General features: G+C 43.3%; 1 protein-coding gene across 3 annotated transcripts in view; it reads right to left on the reverse strand.

Annotated features, from left to right (window-relative positions):
- COG2 (component of oligomeric golgi complex 2) overlaps window positions 1-20,032 on the reverse strand; it is a 174,110-nt gene that overhangs the window by 80,025 nt on the left and 74,053 nt on the right. For all 3 annotated transcript variants that reach the window (XM_089668546.1, XM_089668544.1, XM_089668545.1), the window contains one exon: window positions 2,627-2,766. In XM_089668546.1, the coding sequence (XP_089524672.1) occupies window positions 2,627-2,766 (140 nt within the window). The remainder of the gene's footprint in view (window positions 1-2,626; window positions 2,767-20,032) is intronic.

The following is a 20,032-nucleotide window of genomic DNA, read 5'->3' on the forward strand; positions in this document are numbered from 1 at the left end:
TAGCAAAGAAATACTTTGCTAAAAGCAAGCATTTACCTGAATGACCGATTCCTTCAGGGTTTTTTTTTTTTGTGCTTACCTGTGATTTTGCCACGCCTAATCACATGACACAGCTGGGCTGTGATTGGCCCAGCTTGTGCATGTGATCGCTGTGACCATTCACAGCTAGACACACTAGTATACAATGGATGGCATGAAAGGAAGCCATCCATTGTATACAGTCACAGCAGGTCACATGGTACTGGAAACAGGGCCAGTACACAGATCTGTCATCGGCCATGTCCTAGGTACACGGCCGGTGACAGATCGCGACGCAGAGCGGGCCTGCAGGCAGGCGCACTGCACTTGCCTGAAAGGATGCCATATGGCGTCCACCCGGAGGGACAAGGTGTTTTGCCGGTCGCCTTTGTGCTATTGCCCGGGACGGGAACCGGTTAAGTTGCCATAAAGCCCCTTTTGTTTTTAAAACATTCCTAAAATCACCTCTGATTTAAATACAGTATTGGTTAAATAAGTAGATTGTCATGAGGGACAAGTAGACTGGGACACTGTTTTAGTCCCTGGACAAGTAGTTTTTTCAAAAATGTCCACACCCCTGTTATGTCTACTGAAAAATGCTACCAGCGGTGAACTTGTTAAGGTACCAACATAGTTCTTAAACTACTTTACATTAACACTTAAAGTTTGAACAGCCCCCATAAGAAATCTGCATTTTGGGCAGATGCTGAAAGAAACATATATGTGGCAAAGAGTAATTTCCATGCTTTATGGGAAAAAAGTGTGATCTTATAGCTATTAGGGACTCATTTCACCTCCATCTTATTTTAGATTCGAATGGTAGATTTATCATCCTAACTTGTAATAACACTCATACCTACATAATTGGTCAACTTTCATACACCTAATTCAAACCAATTCCCCTTTTCATAAAGGCTAATTAAATGTAGAAAAGGTACCTGCTCATCTTTGGGGATTTCACATAATTACCTTACTAGACCAAAATAAATTCCTAGAACCCCAAAATAATTTAACCCCAACCCCAAACACGTGAGTAACATGCTTAACTGTAGAAGGGAGCCGAGAGCCCTGGTGTTTAGGAGCTTGAGATGTTTCTTGTGATTCCTAAAGTGCTCTACTCCAGGTGCAACAGCACAGGTAAACTCTACCTCAAAACTAACTATAAGTGAAACACTGCAGACAAAGCTAACGATTTTACTGAATTTTAAAGCTCATTTTACAATTTGAAACGGGATCCTTCAACCCTTCAATGCACACCAACCTCCTAATCAAAAATTCATAATCTGGTATACACTAGTAGATTGTCGAACAAATGTTTGTATGAAAATCTGTATGAACATTGGTATGAAATATTTTAGTACAATCAAGGGCTTAAAAAAATTTCATTCAGAAGTACCTTAAAATTTTGTTTGCTTTTAGCTTTCAATTTTGGAGCAAATGGACCTCAAACAAAGACCACATTCACTGTCAGAAATGCATTTTTCGAGAAAAACCTCTCGTCGCCCTAGTCAAAAACAAATGTCGATCTGAAGGCTTAGATCATGCTGCTTTAACATTAGATACACAAACTCCCAAACATCATGATGAAATTCTCTTTCAAAGTTCATGAAATTGTAACTTGGCGCTTATATCTCAACATTGGGTACACTATGCCAAAGCTGACATAACAATCACATGATCAGGAACCACTCTGATTGCTTTGCGATCATCAGTGAATACCCAATATGTAATTGAAAACTAGGATTGAGAGCAAGTAATAAGGAAATATGTTTATTAACATGTCTACCCAAATTTCCCAACATGATGCCCTGGGCCAAAGGATCAACCAGACTTCCTGTAAGCCTATAGTCTTCAATGATAATTAGTGTATTCTAATGGCCGGGAAGTCTCCCTACTGTCAGAAAACAATACCTCAGAGGGGAAGATTCCCCTATCCACAGTGAATGTGTGGATATATGGGGGGGGGGGGGGGGGGTCAAGTCAATTTTTTAATTTTGTACAACCAAATGGTTGAACGAAGAAAAGACTTACTCATCTATTGACTGCCTAAGGTCAGAGGTGAAAATGTTCAATAAAGTGATTTAGAGAATCGAGGCCCACATTTAGTGCATACAACTGTGGGATTGTAATTTAAAACACCAAGGTCCACATTTAGTCAGTTATCTTTTGTGTCAAGTAGAATTACCATTTGTAGTTCAAAAGCTTTTAAAGTTCCGCTTAAGAACCAAAACATTTATGACTGCTGAACTGTGGTCTGGCTGTGAGAAATGACGTCCCACAGGTATGCAGTGATCATCTTCCTTATGTTCTTATGGTTATGTAAATGCAATATTTTTGTAATTTCTGTCATGTCTTGTCAAACAGGACAGAAATGTACAAGATAGAAAGAATTTACATCACCTCAACTATTTACTATCAGTACTGTTCAGTACAGTCTCATGCATGCCTAACCAAACAAGGAAATTTCTGGTCAACCCAATCATGACAAAATTATGCTCGTTTTATACTCAACTTACACTGCTTAATTAAAACGTCTAAAGTTTGTGTCAAGTTAAATGGACAGGAAATTTTAACCTGAGGAGGTGAAAAAGAGAACCCCTGTGCTTACCTTATCTGAAAATACACTGGCAAATTCCATCTGTTGTTAAAACTGTGGTAGGAGGGATGAGCACGCAACCTCTTCACGCTTGCTTGGGACCCACACTGGCGTTCAAAAGTCCTCAAAAAATCCATGCTGACTGTGTATTTCTGTAGAAATATAGAAAAAGTTAAGTCAATGTAAACCCTAAATGAATGAAATACTGTTTTCTAATGCAGTGTGTTTTAAGCAACTGTCCTTTTTTGTATTACAAAAGTTTGCGTTTTTAAGGATTTTATACAAAATTCACAAAATTGTTTGCACAGAAAGATGCAGTACTGGGAGTGACGTAAGGCATAGCAGAGGCAGGTAGGCAGGTATATGATGACAACTCTGTGTGGACACAAGAGCAATATACAGGGATTCATCACACATGAATAAAAATCTATAAGTATACTAAGCCGGCCAGTGTGCAACAGAAAAGGCTTTCCAGTAGAACAGCAACTTGTCCAACAAAGATTCCCTTCGAGCATAAGCAGAAGAGGAGGTGGGGGAATGGCAGAAATTCCCAAGGAGGAGGCAAGACATCAGAAGCCACCTTCCACAAAAGCCTCTGGTTAGAAGTAAAGGGGAGGACTGCATGAGCAGTCATATGGATAGCTTAGTCCAGGCCCAATTGATCAAGACAATCCACGGGTCCCAAATCTTCAGAAACTTAGTGTGGGTGTATGTTAAGATGGATGTGAGCTTTTCGTGGACTACAGCAGGCATGAGCCTCAATTGCCCTTTTTTTATTAACTTTCATCCTTCCTCATTCTTTGCTGCATCTCAGTGTTGATGATCTACTGCAGAATTTTCTGCCACTTCCTGTCTGAATTCAGGCACTCTAGTAATAGTTTCTAGGTGATTTCTTTCACCTGTTGGCTGGGAGGAGGAAGAGGAAGAGAAGGAGGAGGAAGAGGAAGAGGAAGAGAAGGAGGAGGAAGAGGAAGAGGAAGAGAAGGAGGAGGAAGAGGAAGAGAAGGAGGAGGAAGAGGAAGAGAAGGAGGAGGAAGAGGAAGAGAAGGAGGAGGAAGAGGAAGAGAAGGAGGAGGAAGAGGAAGAGAAGGAGGAGGAAGAGGAAGAGAAGGAGGAGGAAGAGGAAGAGGAGGAAGAGGAGGAGGCAGAAGAGGAGGAGGAAGATTCCTAATTTGTCCTTAAAAGTGGTTAACCTCAGACATGAAATTTGAGCATAAGGGCACACATTTAACGACATGACCTCCGGGAGATTTACCCCCCATCCCCTTCCTGACCAGGACATGTTTTGCAATACGGCACTGCATTATTTTAACTGACAATTGCGCGGTCATGCAACACTGTACATAAATTAAGTTTATGTAATTTTTTCCCCACAAATAGAGCTTTCTTTTGGTGGTATTTGATCACCGCTGAGTTTTTTTCTTTTTGCACTATAAACAAAAAAAAGAATTTCGAAAAAAAAAACAAATTATATATATATATATATATATATATATATAATTTTTTTTTTCTTTCAGCTATAAAACATCCAATTAATCTAATTTCTTCATAAATTTAGGCCAACATGTATTCTGCTACATATTTTGGTAAAAATAAATCCCAATAAGCATATATTGATTGGTTTACACAAAGGTTATAGCGTCCACAAACTTTGGTATATACAGTTGTGTTCAAAATAATAGCAGTCAGACATCACTAACCTGAGCAATCACTGTTTTTGGTAGAAATGATATTTCTACATGGCAAATAATTTACCAGCAGGTGTAGTAGAGTAATAGAAATCCAACAGACCCAACAGTCATGACATGCATGCTGCTGATTCTGTGTAATTGAATCACTAATTGAAAGGGGCATGTTCAAAATAATAGCAGTGTGGAGTTCTTAGTGAGGTCATTCATTCTTTGAAAAACAGGTGGCAATTATTGCCCCTATTTAAGGAAGGCAGCAAATGTTGTACATGCTGGTTTCAGTGCATTTCTCTCTGAAATTCTGAGGAAAATGGGTTGTTCCAGACATTGTTCAGAAGAACAGCGTACCTTGATTAAAAAGTTGATTGGAGAGGGGAAAACATATAAAGAAGTGCAGAAAATGATAGGCTGCTCAGCTAAAATGATCGCAAATGCTTTAAAATGGCAACCAAAACCTGAAAGACCTGGAAGAAAGCAAAAACACTACCATTCAAATGGATAGAAGAAAAGCCAAAACGGCAAGGACTCAGCCAACAATCAGCTCCAGAAAGATCAAAGAAGGTCTAAAGTTACCTGTGAGTACTGTTACAATTAGAAGACGCCTATGTGAAGCAAAGCTATCTGCAAGAAGCCCCCGCAAAGTCCCACTGTTGAAAAAAAGACTTGCTGAAGAGGTTACAATTTGGCAAAGAGCACATTGACTGGCCTAAAGAGAAATGGCGCAACATTTTGTGGACTGATGAAAGTAAGATTGTTCTTTTTGGGTCTAGTGGCCGGAGACAGTTTGTCAGATGACCCCAAACACTGAATTCAAGCCACAGTACACTGTGAAGACAGTGAAGCATGTTGCGCAAGCATCATGATATGGGGATGTTTCTCATACTACAGTGTTGGGCCTATTTATCGCATACCAGGGATCATGGATCAGTTTGAATACATCAGAATACTTGAAGAGGTCATGCTGCCTTATGCTGAAGAGGAAATGCCCTTGAAATGAGTGTTCCAACAAGACAACGACCCCAAACACACCAGTAAACGTGCAACAACTTGGTTCCAGACCAACAAAATTGACGTTATGGAGTGGCCAGCCCAATCCCCGGATCTTAATCCAATAGAAAACTTGTGGGGTGACATCAAAAATGCAGTTTGAGGTAAAACCAAGAAATAGAGAAGAACTGTGGAATGTAGTCCAATCATCCTGGGCTGGAATACCTGTTCACAGGTGCCAGAAGTTGGTTGACTCCATGCAACACAGATGTACAGCAGTTCTCAGAAACAGTGCTTATACAACGAAATATTAATTAAGTGATTCAAAGAAAAGCAAAATCTTCAAACATTTTTCAGTTTATATAGTGAATGTTTGAGTTTGTAAAGAAGAATACAAACACTGCTATCTTTTTGAACAGTCTAATATTCACTTGTCTTCAATTTTTTAGAGGAACAACACAAATTTTATATATTTTTCTTCATGTTTTGATTTGGAATAGAATGTGTAGTGTTCCCAATGCATTTGTGTGTATGGAAATAAAAGCTATTAGAAGGATTTTGAGCTTTATTCACTTTTTTCAACACACTGCTATTATTTTGAACACAACTGTACAGTGAAGGAAATAAATATTTGATCCCCTGCTGATTTTGAATGTTTGCCCACTCACAAAGAAATGATCAGTCTAAAAATTGAATGGTAGGTGCATTGTAAAACAGAGACAGAATAGCAACAAAAAATTCAAAAGAAATGCATGTCTAACAAATTATGCACTGATTTGCTGGTTCATGAAAGAAATAAGTATTTGATCCCCTATCATTCAGCAGGATTTCTGGCTACCAGGTGTCTTTCATACAGGTAACAAGCTGAGATTAGAAACAGTCTCTTAAAGGGAGCGCTGCTAATCTCATTTTGCTACCTGTATAAAAGACACCTGTCCATAGGAGCAATCAATCAGATTCCAAACTCTCCACCATGGCAAAGATCAAAGAGCTGTCCAAGGATGTCAGGGACAAGATTGTAGACCTACACAAGGCTGGACTGAACTATCAAACTATCACCAAGCAGCTTGGTGAGAAGGTGACAACAGTTGGTGCAGTCATTAGCAAATGGAAGAAACACAAAACAACTGTCATTCTCCCTTGGTCTTGCACACCATGCAAGATTTCACCTCGTGGAGTGTCAATGACCATGAGAACAGTGAGGAATCATCCCAGAACTACACGTGAGGATCTTGTCAATGATTTCCAGGCAGCTGGGACCACAGTCACCAAGAAAACAATTGTTAGCACGCAGACAAGGATTGAAATCCTGCAGTGTCCGCAAGGTCCCTCTGCTCAAAAAAGCACATGTCCAGGCCAGTCTGAAGTTTGCCACTGAACATCTGAATGATGAAAGCCGTTCACAACACTGCCCCTGACTACCTCACCAACCTTATCACCAAGTACCACCCTACCCGTACCCTTCGCTCCTCACAGGACCTCCTTCTATCCTGCTCCCTGGTCTCCTCCTCCCATGCACGACTGCAGGACTTCTCCAGGTCCTCCCCCATCCTCTGGAACTCACTGCCCCAATCCATCAGACTGTCGCCTTCCCTATTCACATTCAGGCGCTCCCTCAAAACCCATCTCTTCAGGGAAGCCTACCCCACCCTCGCCTAACGGCCATCCTCCCTCATTCCTCCCACCACTTCATCCCCCTCAGCCACTTCCTACTGTACCTTTTACCCCCTCCCTCCTAGATTGTAAGCTCGTAAGAGTAGGGCCCTCTTACCCCTCGTACATTGTTTGTTGTTGTTGTACTGTGCCATGTATTGTCCCCCCTATTGTACAGCGCTGAGCAAACCCTTTGGCGCTATATAAACTCATAGTAATAATAATAATAATAATAATGATGCAGAAGAGGGCTGGTTGAAAGCGTTGTGGTCAGATGAGACCAAAATCGAGCTCTTTGGCATCAACTCAACTCGCCATGTTTGGAGGAGGAGGAGTGCTGCCTATGACCCCAAGAACACCATCCCAGCTGTCAAACATGGTGGTGGAAACATTCTGCTTTGGGGGTGTTTTTCTACTAAGGGGACAGGACAACTGCACCGCATCAAAGGGACGATGGATGGGGCAATGTACTGTCAAATCTTGGGTGATTTGCCAGGGTGCCAGGGCATTGAAAATGGGTCGTGGATCAGTGTTCCAGCATGACAATGACCCAAGGCAACAAGGGAGTGGCTCAAGAAGAAGCACATTAAGGTCCTGGAGTGGCCTAGCCAGTCTGCAGACCTTAATCTGATTGAAAATCTGTGGAGGGAGCTGAAAGGTTCGAGTTGCCAAACGTCAGCCACTAAACCTTAAAGACTTGGAGAGGATCTGCCAAGAGGAGTGGGCCAAAATCACTCCTGAGATGTGTGCAAACCTGTTGGCCAACTACAGGAAACGTCTGACCTCTGTGATTGCCAACAAGGGATTTGCCACCTACTAAGTCATGTTTTGTGAAGGGGATCAAATACTTATTTCCCTCATGAACACTCAAATCAGTGCATAATTTGTTAGACATGCATTTTTTTAAATTTTTTGTTGCTATTCTGTTTCTGTGTTACAATACACCTACAATTCGCTTTTTAGACTGATCCTTTCTTTGTAAGTGGGCAAACATTTAAAATCAGCAGGTGATCAAAAACTTATTTCCTTCACTGTATACTGGAACTAATGGCAGCGACTAGCAACTTATAGAGGGACTGCAATATTGCGGCGAACAATCAGACACTGACACTTTGTGGGAACCAGTGACAAAAATACAGTGATCAGTGCTAAAAAGATACATGTTCACTGTACTAATGACATTGGCTAAGAGGGGGTTAAACATCTAGGGCAATCAACGGGTTAACTGTGTGCCTAGACAGTGTTTACATGTGTACAGTGTGGTGTTCAGCAGAGTGGCACGCCCTACCAGGAAGTGCAGAATCATGTATATTTACCTGCTATAGCTGCTATAGGGCGGTTGCATACTGGTTATATCATGTTTACTTTCTTCTTTCCAAAGCACTGAGTGCCATTTTTGACTGATACCCTGTTCCTCTGTTATCAGCATGAGTCACTTCTGACAAGTTTTCAGGACACGAGTGATGAAAAAGGTGATGGGGGACGAGAGCTACAGCACACAGCCAGTGATTCATATGCTCAGCCCTGCATGGTTTCTGTGCAGTGAGTGAAAGGCTTTTCAATCACTCAGCCTTCCCTTATAATCAGGGCTGTTCTCCTTTAGCTGTGAAATGTGAGAATTCAAATATCCACGCCATGCTTTTTGCTGCTGAGATACTGACAGATTCTGTATAAATGACAGATGGCTGCAGATAGACAGGTACAACTTATGAAGGTGGATCGGTTTCATCACTGTGTATCCCCTGAAGCTAGTCACTTCAATGGGTATATGCAAAGGTTTACAACCACTTCGATGTAACTAAAAAGCAGAGCCTGCAACTACCCTGTAACTCAATTTCCAGGAATCTTCTAGGACATCATATAGGAGAGGCTTCACCTACCTGAAAACTGAAATATATTCACAATTATTAAAATAAGCAGCGTCACCCAGTCACCTCAGTAATAAGCAAGAACTGAAGGTATCAGACAAATGTGACACAGAAATACCACATAGAATACAGAAAGGGAACCAATGCATTCCTGGAACATTCTTGGAATCTGAGTTACAAGATAACTATTTTCCTTAATATTCTTCCAGACCAGATATAAGACAACAAACAAAAAACACTTAATAGGGAAGGACGACAACCTGCAAAACCTTCCTGCCATATTCTTGACTGCTAAGTAGACTGATCCAGTAATGGCAGACAAATGTCTGAAAAAGCCCCTACTTTTTCGGCCCATGACAAAGCCAAAGCCCTCATTGAATGTGCCATGTGTCCTGAATGTTTAAGCAGTGGGGCCTGAGAGTATTCCAAAATAACATTTCTAATCCATCTGCTAATGCTTTTTTTGTTGCTCCATTTCCCTTTCCCTGAATGCAGAACAAAGACTATTGGACTTCCTCCAAGATTTTGTAACCTTTAGATATGTCAACAGGCATCTCCAGACATCCAATTTGTGAAAAGCTACCTTCTTGTTACCTTCTAGTTACTAGTAACTAACTTTAGCACAAAAGATGGAACTGTAATTTCCTGGGCTGATTTTGTTAAGAGGCTGCTTTTGTTAACCACTTGACCTCTGGAAGGTTTTATCCCTACATAACCTGGCATTTTTTGCTATTCAGTGCTACTTTAAAGTGCTACTTTAACTGGCAATTGCTCAGTCATGAAACAGTGTACCCAAATGAAGTTCAAAATTTTCAGCAATAAATAAAAAGTGCTGAAAGTGTGAAAAAAATTAAACAAAAACCCAAGTTTTTCTTAGTTTCTGTTATTAAATTTTGCAAACAAATCTTTCTTAAAAAATTTAGGCCAATATTTCTTAGAAAAAAATTACCCAAATCAGTGTATATCATTGTGACGGGAGTGACTTTTGGGGGTGGGGGGACCGCTTGGTCAGCTCATGTCCCCCTCATTATGTTTAACCCACCCTGTGCCTGTTAAGGGGTACAGGGTGTAAATGTGAAGGTCCCAGTCTTGTGTATAGTGTGTGTTCCTTTGTTCTCGGTCATGTGGTTGACCATTGTCTACTGCCATGTGGCTATTCCTTTGTTCTCGGCCACCTGGCTGTCCATTGTTTGTTTGCCATGTGCTTAATCCCATTGTTCTGTGTCTTGGGTTGGTTGGGGTGTTTCCCTGTAGCTCTTCCCACTGATGGGGCGGGTTGATGATGTTCTTCCTGTTCCTGGTTGTGTTTCCCCGCCCTCTGTATATATCCTGTGTTTTGTGTTAAAATAAAGAGTTGGCTTCCTGTTTTAAGAAGAGCTGGGTGCTGTCTATTTCCTGAGGAATTTCAGGGGTGTGGTCCGTGGATGGTGTTCGGACAAGGGAAGCTGCGGTATAACGGAATATACCCAAGAGTGGTCAGGATCCGGTTCCGTTACAATCATTTAGTCTGTGAGAAAGTTATACTGTCTACAAACTATGATACATATATTTGAAAATTGATCAAGGATTATAGTACTCACAGCCTTTGAGGCCCTAAAATGCAAGGACAGTAAAAACACCCCCCACGTTACCCCCTTTTGGAAAGTAGAGAGTCCAAGTTATTTACCAGGCCATTTTGTGCGATACGGCACTGCGTTACTTTAACTGACACTGCACCCAAATGACATTTACATCCTTTTTTTTCCCCACAAACAGAGCTTGCTTTCGGTGGTATTTGATTGCGTCTGTTTTTTATTTTTTTGCGGTATAAAACAAAACAAAAAAAAAAAAGATCGATAATTTTGAAAAAAAAAAAAAAAAAAAAACCTGTATTTTTTACTTGTAAACATGTCCAGTAAAAAAAATTAAAAAAAAATTCAAATTTCTTCATAGATTTAAACCAAAATGTATTCTGCTACATGTCTTTGCTAAAAAAAAAATCCCAATACATGTAAATTAATTGGTGTACGTGACAGTTATAGCGTCTACAAATGGCGGTATATATACATACTGGAATTTTTTTATTTTTACTAGTAATGGTGGAGATCAGCAACTTATTTCGGGACTACAGTAGGCATTCTGATACTGGGGGGAACGGACTTGGTGTCACTAACATCACCAGTGACACCAATAAAGTGATCAGTGCTAATAAAAAGCATTGACACTGTACTAATGGCACTGGGCAGGAAGGGGTTAACATGTGGGGCAATCAAAGGGTTAACTGTGTTCATGATTTACACTGTAAGCACACTTATATGGCTCTGATATGCAGAGCCATACAAAGCAGTGTGCAGGAACTGACAGGGTTGTTTATACACAGGTCTCTTCCCCATCGGTGATACTCGGAGATCGCCGGGTGCTGGTGGGAAATCAGCAGCTGGGACCCAGTGATTGACAGCCGAGGCCACAAATGGAAGCGCGGGTAGGAGATATATATATATATATATATATATATATATATACACACACACACACACACACATACATACATACATACATACACATATATATACACACATATATATATATACACACACACACACACACATATATACACACGTGATTTTGCGCACCCGTGCTGCCCTGTAGCAGTATTTATGCTATAGGGTGGTGTGGAAGCAGTTAAGAGGCATCGCAAGTTTTTTGACGCTGTAATTTTTTGGTCCCATTTGTTTTTTTTTTTTAAAGGAAAAAAATGTGCAACTCTGGTATACAATGGTGTGCAAACAATTGAAATGACAATGCATAGAATAACAGCATTTGGTATCTTGAGCCTCAAGTGCTTCAATGCCCACAAGGTCAGCTCATAAGCAGGGTGAAGCCTAGCATTAGGGAGGGAGGGGGAAGGTATATGGGCAAAAACTGGGTCACTGCTGCCAAAAAGTCGTAAAGATGATTCCCAGAAAATATGCATTACAAAAAAAAGAAAAAAAAAAAAAAAGGGAGTAAGAGATGAAGTTTGTAGGAGGTAAAGAAGGCAGGGGATCACATTTAGGTCACAGAACCAGGAAAATGCTAGAAGTTTCCATTTTTTCTAGGATTGTTTTTAAGGAATGGGAGATAGGGAAGAAGTTTATTTTGAATATTAGCTTGGGATCTGCAGATATTTTGGTGTCCAAATACTGCATTGCCTGAGATGCTCATCTTAATGCAAAGGTGGGGTGATGAGACACGAGTGGGTAAGACATTCAGTGCTTCGGCTTTTTGTAAGTTAACTTTAACGTTTGACAGGGAGCCATAGGTTTTTTGCTATCTTATATTCAGAAAGTTTGATTTCATCCAATTTCTTGAAGTGCTTTGAGGCAAAAAGATCCACCTCCAGGACCCCACCATCTGACTACAATCAGATTGAACTTCGCTGGTCCAGAGACCCTTCTGTCAGTTTTTTCCTAGTGTGAAAATCTGCCAGGTTGTTCAATTCTCTGTTTAGAGTGACCACCAAATAAAGACAGTAGATTTTGTTCTGGCCAAAGAAGCATTTTCTCTGCTATCTTCAATCAATGCAATTGTCTGTTGATGTATAGCACTGTTGTAGCATTCACTGTTGGAAAGAATTTGAAAGTGCTGGTTTTTCATGGGGCCCAAACTGGTGAATTGCTTCTGCAATAGCTTTTCAGTTCTTCTTCACTTTGAAGAAGTAACTTCTGCCCCTGAAATATCCATAGCTCCATGTAAGCGCACCATTTGACACTGGATTCTGTGATAATTATGATTGGATTTAGTGGACTCCATAGGTGATCCCTAGGTACATTTTGTCTGGAGCCACCAGACTAAAAATTCTGTGACCTTGTGGGGAATGGTTATAGTTGTCTCTAGTGAGTGATGGTTCACATTCCAGACCAATAGAAACATTTTTTTTAAGGGTCGGGAGTTTAACTGGGCCCAGAGAACTGCTGGGATGACTGCGATCCTTGGGCTTATAACTCTCAATCTCTCCTATTGACACTTCCAAAAGAGTTCAAGTTTGATAACGGTCTTATTTAGTATGGAGACATTTGCTTCCATTAGAAAGATTCTTGTCTCCATGTCCAGAACATGACCTAGAAATATTATTCTGCAATGGGTCAGAGAAGACTTCTCTTGGTAGATCAACCGATCTTGGTTAATTAACGAGCCAACCTTTTAGGTGTTTGTCGTCACTTGCAGATTGTTTCAAAGGGATTCCTTTTGATGAACAAAAAAAATAAAAATGAATAAAAAGTTGTCCAGATACAGAACCACTCCAAACTGTTGATGTCTTATGCTGGTGAGTGCTTTAACTAAAATTTTTGTGAAGATCCTCAGAGCAAACAAGATGTCAAATGGCTGAGCTCATCTCCCTTGGACCTTTGACAGCAAACATTAAAGCCCAATGCCACATTTAACGTCCTTTAAATAGTTTTTTTGGGCCAAACTGGCCAAAACAAACTATTGAATAGTTACATAGTAAGTCAGGTTGAAAGACCAGGGGTGGGCAAACTTTTTGACTTGAGGGCCGCAATGGGTTCATATATTGGACCCGGGGGCCGGACCAAGAGTAGATGAATGATGTGTATGTGTCATCCATAGTAAGTATAGTAATATTCCCCCATAGTAAGTATAGTAATATTCCCCCATAGTAAGCATAGTAATTCATCCCCCATATAGTAATTCATTCCCCCATATAGTAATTCATTCCCCCATATAGTAATTCATTCCCCCATAGTAATTCATCCCCCATATAGTAATTCATCCCCCATAATAATTCATCCCCCATAGTAATTCATCCCCCATATAGTAATTCATCCCCCATAGTAATTCATCCCCCATAGTACCGTATTTTTCGCTCCATAAGACGCACTTTTTTCCCCCAAAAAAAGGGGGGAAAATGTCAGTGCGTCTTATGGAGCGAATATAAAGCGGCCGGTCCGGTATTTCTGCCGCCACCATGTCAGAATACCGGGCCGGCCGCTCAGCTGTTCTCTCTTGCAGGGCCTTACCTGTTCCTCACTCCAGCGCTGCACAGTCTTCCCGCGCTGGCTTCTGTGACAGCCGGGTGCCCACTGCGCATGTGCTGCGCTTTGTGAATGATCCGGTGTCTTCTGGGACACATGACAGGTCCCAGAAAGCGCCGGGCCATTCACAACGTGCAGCGCTTCTCGCGCATGCGCAGTGGGCACCCGGCTGTCACAGAAGCCGGCCCGGGAAGAAGAGGGAAGGATAACTCCGCGGTAGTGGGAGCGGGTACCTGTCAAATTCAGGTACCCGCTCCCCCTCCCTCCCCAAAGGTCAGCAGTCTATGGTCATTCCCTGCACTGTGTCCGCAGTCTCTGGTCATCCCCTGCACTGTGTCCGCAGTCTCTGGTCATCCCCTGCACTGTGTCCGCAGCCTCTGGTCATCCCCTGCACTGTGTCCGCAGCCTCTGGTCATCCCCTGCACTGTGTCCGCAGCCTCTGGTCATCCCCTGCACTGTGTCCGCAGCCTCTGGTCATCCCCTGCACTGTGTCCGCAGCCTCTGGTCATCCCCTGCACTGTGTCCGCAGCCTCTGGTCATCCCCTGCACTGTGTCCGCAGCCTCTGGTCATCCCCTGCACTGTGTCCGCAGCCTCTGGTCATCCCCTGCACTGTGTCCGCAGTCTCTGGTCATCCCCTGCACTGTGTCCGCAGCCTCTGGTCATCCCCTGCACTGTGTCCGCAGCCTCTGGTCATCCCCTGCACTGTGTCCGCAGCCTCTGGTCATCCCCTGCACTGTGTCCGCAGCCTCTGGTCATCCCCTGCACTGTGTCCGCAGCCTCTGGTCATCCCCTGCACTGTGTCCGCAGCCTCTGGTCATCCCCTGCACTGTGTCCGCAGCCTCTGGTCATCCCCTGCACTGTGTCCGCAGCCTCTGGTCATCCCCTGCACTGTGTCCGCAGCCTCTGGTCATCCCCTGCACTGTGTCCGCAGCCTCTGGTCATCCCCTGCACTGTGTCCGCAGCCTCTGGTCATCCCCTGCACTGTGTCCGCAGCCTCTGGTCATCCCCTGCACTGTGTCCGCAGTCTCTGGTCATCCCCTGCACTGTGTCCGCAGTCTCTGGTCATCCCCTGCACTGTGTCCGCAGTCTCTGGTCATCCCCTGCACTGTGTCCGCAGTCTCTGGTCATCCCCTGCACTGTGTCCGCAGCCTCTGGTCATCCCCTGCACTGTGTCCGCAGCCTCTGGTCATCCCCTGCACTGTGTCCGCAGCCTCTGGTCATCCCCTGCACTGTGTCCGCAGCCTCTGGTCATCCCCTGCACTGTGTCCGCAGCCTCTGGTCATCCCCTGCACTGTGTCCGCAGCCTCTGGTCATCCCCTGCACTGTGTCCGCAGCCTCTGGTCATCCCCTGCACTGTGTCCGCAGCCTCTGGTCATCCCCTGCACTGTGTCCGCAGTCTCTGGTCATCCCCTGCACTGTGTCCGCAGTCTCTGGTCATCCCCTGCACTGTGTCCGCAGTCTCTGGTCATCCCCTGCACTGTGTCCGCAGTCTCTGGTCATCCCCTGCACTGTGTCCGCAGTCTCTGGTCATCCCCTGCACTGTGTCCGCAGTCTCTGGTCATCCCCTGCACTGTGTCCGCAGTCTCTGGTCATCCCCTGCACTGTGTCCGCAGTCTCTGGTCATCCCCTGCACTGTGTCCGCAGTCTCTGGTCATCCCCTGCACTGTGTCCGCAGTCTCTGGTCATCCCCTGCACTGTGTCCGCAGTCTCTGGTCATCCCCTGCACTGTGTCCGCAGTCTCTGGTCATCCCCTGCACTGTGTCCGCAGTCTCTGGTCATCCCCTGCACTGTGTCCGCAGTCTCTGGTCATCCCCTGCACTGTGTCCGCAGTCTCTGGTCATCCCCTGCACTGTGTCCGCAGTCTCTGGTCATCCCCTGCACTGTGTCCGCAGTCTCTGGTCATCCCCTGCACTGTGTCCGCAGTCTCTGGTCATCCCCTGCACTGTGTCCGCAGTCTCTGGTCATCCCCTGCACTGTGTCCGCAGTCTCTGGTCATCTCCTGCACTGTGTCCGCAGTCTCTGGTCATCTCCTGCACTGTGTCCGCAGTCTCTGGTCATCTGCTGCACTGTGTCCGCAGTCTCTGGTCATCTCCTGCACTGTGTCCGCAGTCTCTGGTCATCTCCTGCACTGTGTCCGCAGTCTTTGGTCATTCCCTGTACTGTGCTCGCAGTCTCTGGTCATCCCCTGTACTGTGTCTGCAGTCTCTGGTCATCCCCTGTACTGTGTCTGCAGTCTCTGGTCATCCCCTGTACTGTGTCTGCAGTCTCTGGTCATCCCCTGTACTGTGTCTGCAGTCCATTGGTTCAGAATATTTTTTTTTCTTGTTTTTCGCCTCTAAAACCTAGGTGCGTGTTATGGTCAGGTGCGTCTTATGGAGCGAAAAATATGGTAATTCATCCCCCATATAGTAATTCATCCCCCATATAGTAATTCATTCCCCATATTAAGTCCCCAAGTCCCCCCTGTGTCAATTCACTTACCTTTGCTCCGCGCGTTCCTCTCGCCGTGTTCCCGCGCCGTTCCGGTGTAGCATGAAAATCTGTCTCCTATGAGGATCTGTCCCCCTCGACGTATCTGCGCATGTGCCAGTTTCAGGCATTAGCAGCCGATCGGCGATCTCCGGCACATGCGCAGATACGTCGAGGGGGACAGATCCTCATAGGAGACAGATTTTCATGCTACACCGGTCTTCAGGGCGGACTGTGAGAGGAGCCTAGCGGGAGCCTAGCTCCCGCTAGGCTGGATTAAAAGGTCCGCCGGGCCGTAGTTTGCCCATTGCTGCACTAGGCCATCTAGTTCAACCAATAAAAAGCAATTAAAGAATAAAACACACACACAGAAACCTCCATAAACACAATCCTATACCCACAGCTGAGGTAGGCAACAAACCCAATAAAGCATGATCTAATTTGCCCCAATGGGATTCCCATAAGGCGACTGGAAAGCCCTGGATCAATTTACCCTGTCATTTTTTACTCTAAATATTGATATCAGGTCATATTTTGTGCATTTAGGAAGATGTCCAGCCTTTTTTAAAAATGATCCACTGAGCTAGCTAGAATCAGTTCTTCAGGGAGTCCATTCTACATTTTCACAGTACTTGCTGTTAAGAAGAATTTCCACATATGAAGGTTTAGGGTCCATGCTTACTAGCTTAAAGAAGAAGTACAGCCAAAGCTCTTTTGGCTGTACTTCTCCTGTGGATCACAGTAGTGGAGATCTGCACTCCTGTGACCATTTTTCAGCTGACAGTCAGCTGAAGCCTGCTGTCGACTGATGTCATTCAGCCGGTACAGGCTGGGGAAAGATACCAACTTTAAAGTCTGGAGCTACCCTGGGGGGAGCAAACAGCAGTGAATGCCAGTCACTGCTCTCTGCTCACAGCGGCTGATCGCTGCGTTCTCAAACTTCGAGGCAGCGGGGGACCGATGCTGCATCCACCTAGGTAGGTATAATTCTAAAAAACAAACAAATCCCATATTTCTCTTAACCACTTGGTAAGTGCGCTACAAGACGTCCTCCCAGAACACGCCCTCCTGCGCACCCCCGGTGATCTCTGTGATTGCTGTATCCTATGGACACAGCAGATCACGGAGTAAATACAGTTGCCAATTATTGGCAGCACTTTCCTCACACTATCACAACGTGAGGAAAGTACTGCTGATAACTTGCAGCTGTCACAGAGGAGATCGGCACTGATCATCAGTGTCCTGCAGTGCCACCCAGCAGTGCCTCCCACCAGTGCTGCTCATCAGTTCCAAGCAGTGCCGCCAGTCAGCGCTGCCCATCAGTCACCCATCAGTGCCACCTATCAGTGCCCATCAGTGTAGCATCATCAGTACCTCCTCAAGGACCACCAGTGCAGCCTATCCGTGCCTCCTCATCAGTGGCCATCAGTGCTGCCTATCAGTGCAGCCTCATCAACACACATCAGTGAAAGAGAAAAATTACCTTTTGCAAAATTTTATAATAGAAACAAAGAAACTTTTTTCACATTTTTTGCTTTTTTTTGTTTATAGTGCAAAAAATAAAACACCCAGTGGCGATTAAATACAACCAAAAGAAAGCTCTATTTGTGTGAAAAAATTCAATGTTGCATGACTGCGCAATTGTCAAAGTGTGACAGCGCGGAAAGCTGAAAATTGGCCTGGGCACGAAGGGGGTATTAAATGCCTAGTAGGCAAGTGGTTAATTCCTTCATGCTGACTGCTCCCTGGCACTTTAAGAGTTCGCTCCCAGCACGGTAAGTTGTTGACAAAGGGCTGCATTTATGCGGCCACTCAGCGTGAAGGTTAAAAATAAAATGCAAGTTTTCTTAGCAGGAAGAAAAAAAACTCAGTTTGAGCATTTTTTTTTTTTTTTGAAAGTTCAAGTGTTTAGGTGTGTTTAGCAGTCTTTTAGCCAGTTTTCTATCCATTTACAAACTGAATATTCTTCAGTTCCCACCTCACCTGTCACCTCCACATTTTTTTCCTATATCTTTTGTATATGTTCCATTATTTACTCCTACTATATTACTTCTTCACTCCCTTCTTCTCTACCTTCCAGCTACAATTAGGGCTCTGGTTTCTTTCCTTATCAATTCCTTTTTTTATACACTAATTAGTTCCCAATATCTCTTAGAGGTTTTAAAGTCCTACCATCTGCCCCAGGTTTTCTTAAATGTTTAAATTTTATCCTCTCCAGTATGATATAATGCCTCCATCCTATGTATATGCTCCACTCTAATTATCCACTGTTTTAATTTCGGGGTTACCTGTATCTGCCAGAATCTAGGGATTAGTCCTTTAGCCACATTTAATAAATTAAATATCATCATGCCCTTATATTGTTTCACTGTATACTCTGAATTGTGAACCTACTCAAGGGTCCTTCAATACACCAATACCCGTTATCTCCTGTATTTGTTGTATTACTCCTTGCCAAAATTCCTGTATTTTAGGACACTCCCACCACTGTGCTATTGTCCCCTTCATCCCACATCCCCTCCAACATAAAAGTGAACTCTCTGCTCGTAAATTATATGCACAAACGTAATATTCTAAGCCTGTATACTTTAATTTACAGATTAGCTACGTGTGTGGAATAGTGTCAAATGCTTTGTCAAAATCCACGTATACTACATTCACAGCCACTCCTTTGTCTAAGTTTTTCATTGCATCCTCATAAAAAGAAAATCGGATTTGTTTGACATCGGCCTTTCGTGAATTCATGCTATTGCTTAAAATATATATTTTTTTTTATAGCAAAAACGCTTCTATACGGTCTTTTATTAAAGTGAAATTAAAGGTTCAGTTTTTTTTTTTTAACCACCTCAATACTGGGCACTTTTACCCCCTTCCTGCCCAGACCAGTTTTCAACTTTCAGCGCTCTCACACTTTGAATTACTCAGTCATGCACCACTGTACCCAAATTAATTTTTTTTCACAAAAATAGAGCTTTCTTTTGGTGGTATTTAATTAGCAGTGGATGTTTTATTGGGAAGGGGTAAAAACGCTTCCAAAATGCCTGCCGCCTGCACACAATGCTAGTGTGAACGTAGCCTTATAGAGTCTACAAGCTATGGTACCAAACATTGATAATTGAACACACCTGATCAAACCTGATGTACTGACGGCCTATCTCACTTCTTGAGACACTAACAAGCCAGGACAGTACAAATACCCTCCCAAATGACCCCTTTTTGGAAAGTAGACATTCCAAGGTATTTAGTGAGGTTTTTTTTTTAGTGAATTTTTTGAACCTGTAATTTTTTCCCACAATTCTTTGGAAAATGAAGTAAATAAAATTTGTTTTTTTTTTCCACACAGCTGTTATATTAACCTCCCTGGCGGTATGATTCTTTTTTTGTGCTGAAAGCGGTACCATTTTTTTGCATGGAAATATGTAGTTTTTTTATTGTAGGCTGTAATTTTTAGGAATAACTCACTGAAATCTGTCTGAACAAAATTCTAAATCATACATTTATTTCAATATAATCAAACCAAAAACACTGAAATTTGAAATATAGCGCCAAGTTCGCACATCGCTAAGCAAAGTCGCAAAATTGTTTTCAGTGTCTGATGACGAATTTCTCCACGAATCATTATCACTCAATTCTGCAAGTGGTTCTGATTTACTATTGCTGTTCTCTAGCTGATCTAAACCCGCTTTTGACCTAAAGGGACACTTTTTGGACGCCATGGACTTTTCTACGTTTCCAGGCAG

The sequence above is a fragment of the Staurois parvus genome, unplaced genomic scaffold (genome assembly GCF_062004578.1).
Source record: "Staurois parvus isolate SC_StPar_1 unplaced genomic scaffold, SC_StPar_1.0 ptg000059l, whole genome shotgun sequence".
Taxonomy (NCBI): Eukaryota; Metazoa; Chordata; class Amphibia; order Anura; family Ranidae; genus Staurois; species Staurois parvus.